The 11,995-nt window shown below is 37.1% G+C and overlaps 1 protein-coding gene across 1 annotated transcript; it reads left to right on the top strand.

Annotated features, from left to right (window-relative positions):
- The first annotated feature begins 1,205 nt into the window (after positions 1–1,205).
- On the top strand, positions 1,206–11,767 carry LOC309848146 (uncharacterized protein C18orf63-like). The gene is made up of 4 exons (XM_082699338.1): positions 1,206–1,351; positions 8,242–9,261; positions 9,438–9,527; positions 10,648–11,767. Exons 1-4 carry the CDS (start codon positions 1,298–1,300, stop codon positions 10,651–10,653), a joined length of 1,170 nt encoding a protein of 389 aa, XP_082555464.1. The 5' UTR covers positions 1,206–1,297; the 3' UTR covers positions 10,654–11,767.
- The last annotated feature ends 228 nt before the right edge of the window (positions 11,768–11,995 follow it).

Raw genomic sequence — 11,995 nt, 5'->3', positions numbered from 1 at the left:
TGTTAGTAGACTGTAAGAAAATCTTAGGATTCTCCTTAGCCAAGGGCTCCCTCAAGTGGTATTTTGGATATTATTGAAAGGGCAAAATATAAAAAATTAATCTTTTAACAAAGATTTTTGTTTGTGCAAGATTATTTAATTTTACAGGCAAAATTTATAGGATCTGATTTGTACTTAATGCACCCCAATGATTTAAGAAAATATCTGTCTTACCATTATTTTAAATAAGTTAATGATAATTGAAAGTGTTCAGGTGAAACCCTTAGATTGTAACTGGTACTGATATCATATTCCTGTCTCTGTATTCTGACCTCTGATTCAGATTGGAAGAAGGAAGAGGCATAGTGTTCTCTTTCTCCATTCTACACTTCCTAACCCAAATCTTAATATAAAATTGAGGCTGACAGGGATCAACTACTCCCTTTCATTAGATGCAGAGACATTATTCCAAGAATTTTTTTCATCAGAAAATTTACTGCTCTTTTAAAAGGATTGCTTTTGGAGTTTGAATACACTATATATGTTGTTTCTTTGTATTAATTTTTTTATAGCTTTTGGAGATGCAACCTCTTTATTGTTTCGTGTCAACACTTATTTTTATAATCTCCAAAGGTTGTAGTGTCCTTCTTATAAATCATTTTTGGAATGTCTTAGTCTGCCAGTCTATGTAGAAAGCTCTATAATAAGGACACAATGAGCAGTCTTGATTTTGAGTGTTAAAATAGAATGAATCAAGATCCCTGTGATAAAACACTTTAAGTTTTGGAAAATATGAATTAACCAATATATGAAATAGTTAGGATTTATTTGTGTGTGCTTTTTTAACAGTTACTATTATAATACTTTTTTAATTCCATAGAAATTGCTATCTCTTGGGGCACCTGGATGGTGCAGTTGGTTAAACGTCTGACTCTTGGTTTCAGCTCAGGTCATGATCTGAGTCATGAGATCAAGCCCAGAGGCAGGCTCTGCACTCAGATCAGAGTCCGCTTGAGATTCTCTCTCCCTGTGCTCCTCCCTTTCGTGTACGTGCACGCACGCTGGTGTGTGCTGGTGTGTGCATGGGCATGCTTTCTCTCAAATCAATCAATCAATCTTGGAAAGAAAAAAAGAAATTGCTATCTCTTGAGTACAAAAACTGTTCTACTGTTCTTTAACATTTCTCAGATACCCTCTGAGCTGCATCAGAAGTCAGCCCATACAATTCTTTCCAAGGGTAGATTTGGAAGGTGTGTTGAAAAGTTTCGTTTCAGACTTAAAATCTAAACTGCCTCATATCTGTGGCTTCCCCATAAAGATGACCACTAAACCATGCTACTACACACAAGAACTAATGAAGCCGCATGTACAGGTAAGAGATTTCATGCCCTACTGAGCTCTCTAAGACATAGCATGAATTTATCTTGGATCCCTTACTTTCTGTGAGGGATTATCTAACCCATTGTATGAGAATTCTTTTCTTTCAGTTCAGTGTTTCCCTAAAGCTGTTTGTTATGGTACTTGACTATTTATCATTGCCATTTGTTGTCTTTTTTGTATTTATCATGGAATTACAGTTACAGCGGTTTACTAGTCTCTTCTAATTTAGCATGAGCTCCTGGAGGCCACAGATCATATTCATTTTCTTATGCTAAGTGCCTGGTACAAAATAGGTGTTCATTATATTTTTTTCAATGAATAAATGATCTTATAGAGTAGTTTGGGAATATTTGTCTCATGCAAATCCAAGTTAACTTGGAACTGCAACTTCATTTGCATCTGCTTGATCAAAAAACCTTTATATAGTTCCATTTATAGAATGGAACTCCCTTCTATTATAGAATAGAATAGTTCCATTTATAGAAACTGAATTAATTCATTAGCATTATTCCTTGTAAGATGATATGCTAAGTAAAATCTTACTAATAAAAGGAGTAGGAGCAATTAAGCAATACTGACAAGGAAAACATGCTGATGTATCTTCACACTCACTAGAATAAGATTTCTTTGTGAACAGGTAATAAAACTGGACATGAAGTTTTTAAGAAGCAAATATAAGGAATTTAATTTAAAATTTTCAACAGTGACCTTTCTTATAAGTGATAATTGTGTGTTTTTGTAAAAGAGAAAGACAAAAGTTTGAACAATTTGAGCAGTTTGAATTGTAATATGAATTATATTAATATTTCTGTGTCTGCTTAACCTTTTTTCCTGACTGGGTCCTCTGTTTATTGTAGTTTCCACTGCTCCAATGATTTCAGCTTTCACATGATATTGACTTGCTATGAATCATGGCAGTTTTTCAGCATTTACTTGTATGCTAATTGCTTTATTCTCTTTATGATCCTCGACTAAAATTCACCAGAGCCAGGATCTGATAGGCCCCATTCATCTTTTCAGGCCAGGCTAGATCTATCATCTCTGACCAGCTAGTATGTGGATTTGGTATCCTTGAGTCAAGGACACCTCATCTAAATGGTGTAAAAACATGGCAGCCTAGACAGACATCAGGGCCAATAGGCAAGGCCATTTCCTAAGAAGAGAATGTGAGGGGTGCCTGGGTGGCTCAGTCGGCTAAGCATCTCATTCTTGATTTCAGCTCAGGTCATAATCTCAACATTGTGAGATCGAGCCCCACATCAGGCTTGGCACTCATCAAGGAGTCTGCTTGAGGTTCTCTCTCCCTTTGCCACTCCCCCTTGCTTGCTCACTAGCTCTTTCTCTCTCTGGAATAAATGAATCTTAAAAAAATGTGAGCGGACAAATTCCAATCGATATCCTTATGATACTGAATCTTAAAATTTTGCCCAGACATAACATTTTTAGTAGTTACTGGCCAAGTCCAAATCTGAGGAATTTAGAAGTAAATACATCATTGCATAATGCATTTTTATTGGATATACTTATCAAATACTTATTATTTATAGCCCATGTCCATTTTAGAATTAGTGAATCTGGATAATACACTTGTACAAATTTGCTTCTTAAAAGTAAAATAATACTTGGGGCACCTGGGTAGCTCAGTCACTAAGCATCTGCCTTTGGCTCAGGTCATGATCCCAGGGTCATGGGATTGAGTCCATGTCGGGCTCCCTGCTCAACAGGAAGCCTCCCTTTCCCACTCCTCCTGCTTGTGTTCACTCTCTCGCTGCCTCTCTCTCTCTCTAATAAATAAAATCTTTAAAAAAATAAAATCACACTTAATTGGAAATTCTCGTCTTTGTAGTTCTCCTGACAATAAGAAGCTATCTTACTCAGTTTTATTGAGTGCCTCTGGGTGCCAGCTTCTTTTATGTATATTATTTCATCTTCATCATTTTGGAATAAGGAATTTTTCCCCACTTTTTGCAGAAGAAATTGAAGCTCAGAGCATCCAAGTAATTTAACCATAGCCACACATTTAAATACATTGCAAAATTAGAAATGAAACCCAAAGGAAAATTCTTAGTCATGAAATTAGTTAAAGTTTAGATCTGTGTGTAAGAGCTCCGATTCTAGGAATCCATACTACGTTCATAGTCTTAGGCAAGTTATTTGATCCCCATATGCCTCAGTTTCCTTGTAAAACAGGGTATGGTAGTGGTGGTAATAACATTTGTTACAAATTGGGCTCTCTAGGAAGCTGACTCTGGAGTCTAGCACACATGATGTTTATTGGGGACTGAATTTGGAATACCTGTGGAAGGCAAGGATGGAAGAAGATGGGGTAGGGACGCCTGGGTGGCTCAATGGGTTAAGCAGCTGCCTTCGGCTCAGGTCATGATCCCAGCGTCCTGGGATCGAGTCCCACATCGGGCTCCTAGCTCAGCAGGGAGCCTGCTTCTCCCTCTGCCTGCCATTCTGTCTGCCTGTGCTCGCTCTCTCCCCCTCTCTCCCTCTGATAAATAAATAAAATCTTTAAAAAAAAAAAAAAAAAGATGGGGTAAAAGAAGAAGTCATTAGCAAATCAGGTATCAGGTAGCTTTGGCCAATCTTCCCAGGAGCTCTAAGGCTAAAACAGCCCACCCTGGTGGTTTTGCATTGTCCAAATAGCCAGGCCTTTATATCCCCTTCTTCATCTGTCATTGGATTTGGGCCACCCAGGGATAGGCATGTCCTTAGGTAAGGTAAGTTTCTGCAAGGGCTAGCTCCCAAAAGTAGGGACAGCAAACCTTTTGTGGAGGGGATCTGAGCAGCATGTCACCACGTCCTTCACATGCTTCACGGGGTGTTTTATTTTTTGTTTTAGGGTTAGGTAATGCCCAAAATGGTTCTTAGTACTAAGCTCTCAGTGTTAGTTCCTATTACTGCTATACCACATGTCAGCTCTAAGATTCATGCAGTCTAAAAAGCGAAAAACAAATTGATCAGACTATTTAATAAAGCTTAACCAACTTTTTAAAAAATTAAATTAGCAGGAGTGTTTAACCAAAGTAGTTTTCTTTTTTAATTGTTGGAAGTTCTCAAAGATAAATAAAAGAAATTCGTATAACAAGGTCTCATATGCCTGTCATCTAGCTCTTCTTTGATCCAGTTTTTGGGTGGGGAGTAAACTGGAGTATTTTAAAAGAAACCCAAGATACAATGTTCTTTCATCTGTGAAGACTTTAATATACATGTCTGACAGTAAATTTTAAAAATTACATACCATAATTCCTTAGTATAATCTAATACCAGTCTATCTTCCAATTCCCTGTTTATCTCAAAGATTTATTTTAGAGGATTTGTTTAAATCCTAATCCAGGCAAGGTTCACAAATTTTCTTTCAGTTGTTATACCTTTTAGATCTCTTTTACTGTATAAAATTCCAACCCCCTCCCTTTTTTATGTCTGTTATTTGCTGGAAAAACTAGACCATTTTGCCTAGAGAATGTCCCATATTTTGGATCTGTTGCTTTCCTGTGTTATATCCTTTGCAGTTAACATATTCTAGACCTCCTACTTCCTGCAAGCCTGTGGGTAGATCTAAGTTTAACTGAATTCTGGCTCAACTTTAATCAAGAAACACTCAGGTGGTGCAATACACAGGACCAGATTTTAATAGATAAAACACATTTGATCAGTCATTTTGGTCAGTCATCAAGTTTTATTTAACCATTACCTTAATTCAAGGACTCCATTAAATGACATCCATTCATATCTAAATATATGTTAGGACTTTTAGTTTTCCTCTACAATTTATATTAATGTACCAAGTTACATAAGATGTTTGTACTTAGCCACTCTTGCCAGTGGCCTGGCAGAATAATGGCAATAATACAGTAAAAAATAAGATTTTTGTTGATTTATGACTTCATAAAGCTCTGGTTTGTTGACCATTTAAGTATTTTAAGTTCCATGAATTATTTATGATCTCATCTGCTGTTTACATTGTCCTTTATGTAGTCTTTTTATAAATTTTGAATATAAACCTAGAGGTGTCACCCTTTGGGCTATTTACTATATTTTAGGAGTTGAAAGAATGAGTAAATAATACATCAACAGGCTAAGGGGCCATACAAGCCCTTGGAAGTTATTTTCATCAGGTATGTTTCTGAGACAGATGAAGATGAAACAGGGTATGAATATAAACATATTTCAGACAATATTCTACATAAGTTTTATGTCAGAATGCAAGTGATTCTAGACTCATGTGAATCTACCTAGAATGAGTTTTTCTTTTGGAACCTCAAGTAGTAGATACATTATTTAAAAGTTACTACAGTTTGTAAAATGCAGGAGTCAAAAAAATGGCTTAGTTCTTGAAGGCTTTTTTCATCAAATGGAAAAAATGTCTACCTAAATATTTTAAGATGGCCTAGTTACTTCTGATAAAACATCTCTTCAAGATAGAATTTCTTTCAAATTTGAGAATTGTTCTTCTCCCCATGGTCACATCTGTGGGCAGGGAAAGGCTGTGTGGGGGGAGGGCGTTTGGTATATTTACCTAATTTGGTCCAGGAGAATGAGTGCCTTAAGCTGTTTCTGGACGCGTACAAAGACAATGAGTTGGATACTTGGCTTCTGCTAACTCTGCAACTGAAAAACCAAAAACATTCATAATTGAACTTTTGAACAGAAACTGCAGAAGTGTGGCTTTACCTTACTTCTTCCTTCCAAATAATGTATGTGTCTGATTAGTTGATCCTAAACTGCATCCTGCACACTAACAGCAAAGTTAGTGGATTGTGAGAGATGCTGTGAGTTCTGGCTAGAGGCAGCATGCTTTCTGACATGTACTCCCATTTTTCAAGATTATCCATCTACATGCCCTTGTGACCAGTGACAACACTCATGCTGTTTCAAGGTAGACGGTCTGTGTTCCCTCCTCCTGGGTCTGGGCAGGACTGTGACAGGGTGGTGCTTCATGACTTCCATGGCTAGGTCAGGTGGAAGCTGTCTTTTCAGGACACATGCTCTGGGATCCCAGACCACGTGAGGGGCTGCCTAAAATTAGTCCAGTTTACAACCAGCATCTAGCATCACACATGAGTGAGGAAATGACATCAGCCCCAGGGTCTTCTCACTACCGCTCCATGAGAGACTCTACTAAACCAAATCAGCTCCCAGAATTGTGAGAGAGAGGACTTAATTATTGTTTTGAATCACGAAGTTTTAGTGTGATTTGTTCTGCGTAATAACCGGATCACTCACTCACTGTTTCTTTGCCTATTTCCAACTCCTATCTCCTAACACTCTGCACCTCTCAGCTCTGCTCAGTAACCGAACCTCCCATAGTGGAGAGGGGCAAGCCAATTGTTCTGGTTTGCAGAATATTTCTAGAAATTTTAAAAATTTTATTTCAAGTTGTGACTGTTTTTGATGTCGGAGGATGAGAAAAGAACTTTCCATCCCATGTTTCACATTATTGTCACATGTCACTTTTTTACAGACTCTAGGACTCAATAGATACGTATTTTACAAGACTATAAACACTTTCATCAGCGGGTGAATGGATCGAAAAAATGTGGGATTTCTATATCATGAAATATTATTAAGGCATAGAAAGGAAATTTTGTCTCTTGCTACAGTATGGATGAACCTTGAAAACATGCTGAGCGAAATAAGCCAGACACAAAAAGACAAATATTGTATAATTCCACTTGCCCTAGAGAGGGCAAATTCATAGACCTAGAGAGTAGAATAGAGGTCCCCAGGGTCTGCAAGGAAAGAAAACTAGAATTGCTGAAGATTATAGAGTTTGTTTGGAATGAAAAAAAAGTGGTAGAAATGATCATGGTAATGGTTACACAACAGGAGTACAATAAGGAATTTATTCAATGCCACTGAATTGTATACTGAAAAATGATCAAAACTGGAACTTTATGTTTTATTTATATCACCACAATTTAAAAAAAAAAGACTGAACACTTGGCTGTCTTTGAGTTGTCTGACTCTTTGAGTCAGTCCGACAGATTCTTGTTGAATTGCTACCAAGTACCAGCACTTTTTTAGACTATGAGAACACAAAATGATCAAGACATAGCCAGCCAGTGTCCTCTAGTCAAACTCCTACTTACTCTTAAAGGCCTAGTATAGATGCAACCACTTCTTCCATTCATTTAATTTCTTGGAGCAAGCATTTTTTAGTAACTGTGAACGATTTAAGAATGTGAAGTATAGGGGTGCTTGGGTGGCTTATTTTTGACCAACCAACTCTTGGTTTCAGCTGAAGTCATGGTCTCAGGGTCATGAGATGAAGCCCTGCCTTGGGCAGTGGGGAGTCTGCTTAGAAGCTTTGCCCTCTGCCCCTCCCCCCACTTGTGCTCTCATGAGCTCTCTCTATAATAAATAAAGTCTCTTAAAAAATGTGAAGGATAAAAGAATAAATACCTCATCATTCCTGCCCTCAAAGAATCTAGTATCTCCATAAGGTGGTGGAACACGCATGCTGGTAAGAACACCACCTTTTACTACTATTTTTTTTGGTGACAAATACCTGATAGCATATTCTTAGGAAGTTGAGGGAAAGAATATAAAGAAAAGGGAAAGATTCTCAGTGAGAGCAGCACGGATCTATTTGGACGACAATGGATAGCTAACTGTAGTTTTCATAGGATTTATATAGGACGTAGAACATACCTTCATCTAAAATATTTTGAAAGGTTTGTATCTTAACAAGGACGCAAACCGTTAGGAGTGTACATGTTTCCTCAAGAAGGCTCATTGGTTTTTGTGTGGTTTTTGCTGTATTATATATTGTAGTGTTACTTCATATTCTTATTTTGATATTTTATATATATTTTTCTTTTCCATTAAGAACATTTTGACATTTTAAAAATTTCCTAATCTCTGTTCTTTCAGGAAAACAAAGTCAAGGCACCTAATCTGACCACTAAACAGATGTTCAAGTTCTCTCTGACTCAGGCCCCTTCCCCAAGACCTGCTGTGGCTGAGCGTCTTCAACTGTGTTCAGTAGTCACGCACCACAAGGTGGAGCTTTCAGGCAGCCACCTGGAGAAGCCGGGGGTGTCCTCAACTCCACACCTCCGGCAAGAAGCTGTCCAGAATAGAAAGAAATCCCGGTCTGACAAAGCACCCCAAATACACTTGGAAGTACCAAAGCCCAACAGAGAGAAGATTCGAGTTCAAGGCACAAATTTTAGCCCCCAGAATAATACTGCCCCAAAATTCATACCAGTTTTCAAGAATCAGTCATTACAAACGAATAAAATTATCTTAAAACCTGGCAACCTGAAAAGAAAACAGCATGTTGTTACAGAATCTAAATTGTTTTCACTTAAAAGTAGCATGATGCAAAATGACAAACTGAACTTAGATCCAGCTGTTAGAAAAAGACCTAATCATCATATTCAGATGAATGCTAGAAATTTAAATCAGAATACTTGTAGACTACAAGAAAAAAACACTGGGTCCTGTGAAAATATGGTAAAATATCCCCCTCTTAATGAAGAATCATCAGCTGTGAGTTTAAATGAAAGTAAATACCTGTCTGATAGTTCAGCATTTCAGATGTCAGATAACAGTTCAGGTGTAATAAACAGAGCTGTTGAGTTCCAAGTGAATGGAAAAGAACATTTAACAAACAAATATATAACACAAATTTTAGGGGAAGGACACAAGTCACGAAAAATAAAGAAACAACCACACATTTTTGAATCAGACACAGAAATGGAAGATCCCCAACTACTACAGCAACAATCAGTAAATCAAAGTATAAAAGTTAATGTAAGTGATCACAAACTGATAAGCCAAACAACCCATAGGTCTAAAAGAAAATTGTGTCAAGAATCTTCAAAAACTTCAAAAAGACTTTATTCCAATACTCTGCAATATGGACAGTCCAGTTTCTCTGGGAACAAGGTAAAAAAAAAAAAAATCTGGGGTATTTATCATATTGAAGGCCTTTCAGACACCTAAATAAATATTTAAATGATTTGCCCCAGATCATCTAGAAACAATAAGAACCAGAGGGTCTTGCCTTAACACAAGTGCAAGTATTAAGTTTAACCAAGTGTGATTCTTCATTCTGAATACAGGTCCCTGATGTGGACACATCAAAACCTCAGAAATCTGTCGTCATCCCGAAAGCTCAGAACCTGGATGGGAAGGGAGGAAATGTCCAGCAGGTAAGTTAGGTGATCCATTCTGATTGATTTTTGTTACATGATCTGAATTGGCATTGCCACGTTTAGGGGTCTCTGACCTCTCGGTAAGAAGGAGATACTTTTAAATTCCTTGAAGCCTTATCATCAGCAAGGAAATAGGAAATATTGGAACAGTGAAGTACTTGAATAAGGACTGTACATAAATAGTAAAGGCCCCCACAGAGGGATGAGGTGGTGAGAGGTCCCACTGCTTGCTGGTTCCCACACTGCTCCGTGGTCAAACAGACTAAAAAGAGGGCATAGCAATAGCAGACCGCCTAAAGATGTAAGATTCCACAACCATCAGAACATGTACCTTTGGGACTTCTCCCCAAGATAATTAACCTTACATGATGTTTCAAAGGTTAATCACTAAGTTAAAATTTACTCCACAAAATTGCGGTGCTAGCTAAAGTGAAACTTGAGATTTAGCTGATAATGCTGAGTTGAAGGCACTGAATTCACAAACCATGCATCTGGAAATTGCATTTTATTCCATTCTGCCATCTGTTTTATTCTGAGACTAAAATATCAACAAATACTTTTTTGTGTGTGGAATTATTGGATTATTTTCAATTCAAATTCCTGTGAACAAACTAGAAAACATTTTCTTTTTTCTTATAAATGTTGTTTCTTTCTGTAATAGAATTTCAGCCTGATTTCAATTAACTAAAAGGTACTTAATTCTGTTCCTATTTTTTTAAGCATCTTATGTTTTATGTAGTCTTTGACTTATATTTTAATGCACTCAATAGGTGACTAAGGAAAAAAGTGTGTGCTGGATTGCCTTAAAATTTCTAATTTTCATTTTTAAAAATTGATTCCAGATTTCATAGTTTTGTTTTATTTTGTTTTGTTTTTTTAGAACTACAGCCATTTCCCATTTTGATTTACTTAAGACTTAGGATAATTTTTATATCATTCCATCACCTAGAAAGAAGAGCATAATGAGAAAATTTATGGATGTTGTTATAGAAAATAATTTCTGTCATATATAAAGTTAGAATATACCCTTGTAAAAAAAAATTGAGTAATACAAAACACTTTCAGGAGAAAAGTAAAAAATAAAAATAAAAAACAAATCTGTAATTCCTCTTTGCAGAGATAACCACTCCGAACAGGGATGGACATTCAGACACACCTGTGAGCATGGACTCAGGCTCCGTCCCTGCTGTGGAACCTCCTTTATCACTTCACAGTTGTTGTTTTCATGGATGCCTAGTATTTATTCCGTGGTTTGTGGGTACATTATATGCATTGCCACTACTGACTCACACTTAAGTTCTTTCCAGTTTTTCACTGTGGCAACAATATTGTACATGCGGTTTTGAACAGGGTATCTGGGTGGCTAAGTTAAGCGGCTGCCTTCAGCTTAGGTCATGATCCCAGGGTCCTGGGATTGTGCTTCTTACTCAGCTGGGAGTCTGATTCTCTGCTGCCTGCCCATCCCCCTCCTTGTGCTTGTGCTCGCCCTCTGTGTCAAATAAATAAATGAAAAAGTATTTTTTAATAAAACAAAAAAATGGTTTTGAAGAGACATTTTAAAAAATATCTTAAGTATACAGTAGTTTTGTTAGTTGAAAATACCTTTATTTTGTCCTTACTATTTTTATGGAGATTTATTTGAATGTATTATTTTTATTATTGAAAATTTCAAGCTTTAGAAGATATAGACAATAGTATAAAGATTCTCTAAGGAGCCATCACCCAGCTTTAACAATTATTAATATTTTGCCACTCCACTTCTATTGCTCACAGATGCACATTTTTTTTTACTATACTATTTGAAAGCAAATTCAGTACATCAGACAGCTCATCCATAAACACTTCAGTATAGCTCACTACCAAACAAGGGATAGCATAATTTTAAAGAAAAAAAGAATATGTGTATGTATATACATAACATTTTTGGCCTATTTATAGTATCTTTACTAACTCACTAAATTTTACTTTAGTCTAACATGCAAACTGACAGAAAGCCCTCAGTAAACATAAAACATATTTTACAGGACACCTAGAGCCTTCAGTCATACAACTAAAATAGAGGCGTGAAGATTTATTTGTTTAGCCATACGTATGTGCTCTGTGCTACTGAAATAACAAAACTGCCGTTGGCTGTGTGGTCTAGTTCCCAGCCAACCCACTCTGGGCTCCTAGCAAGGACATACGGGCATATGTGCAGTGAAACAAATGCCAACAATGACGTTTTGGTCTATAAATTTACAAATAGATTACTGAGCTTTTACTTTTTTAAGATTTTATTTATTTGACAGAGAGATCACAAGTAGGCAGAGAGGCAGGCAGAGAGGGAGAGAGAGGAGGAAGCAGGCTCCCTTCCAAGCAGAAAGCCCGATGTGGGACTGGATCCTACGACCCTGAGATCATAACCTGAGCCTAAGGCAGAGGCTGAACCCACTGAGCCACCCAGGTGCCCCTATTATTGAGCTTTT

Source organism: Mustela nivalis, assembly GCF_964662115.1.
Source record: "Mustela nivalis genome assembly, chromosome: 14".
In the NCBI taxonomy this organism is placed as follows: Eukaryota; Metazoa; Chordata; class Mammalia; order Carnivora; family Mustelidae; genus Mustela; species Mustela nivalis.
The sequence above is the reverse complement of the archived record's forward strand: the minus strand, read 5'-3'. Positions and strand labels throughout refer to the sequence as shown.

Coding starts and splice junctions, on each gene's coding strand:
- LOC309848146 (XM_082699338.1), top strand. CDS start 1,298: ATGACCACTAAACCATGCTACTACACACAAGAACTAATGAAGCCGCAT. Junction 1,352..8,241: donor TAATGAAGCCGCATGTACAG/GTAAGAGATTTC, acceptor CTGTTCTTTCAG/GAAAACAAAGTCAAGGCACC. Junction 9,262..9,437: donor CCAGTTTCTCTGGGAACAAG/GTAAAAAAAAAA, acceptor TTCTGAATACAG/GTCCCTGATGTGGACACATC.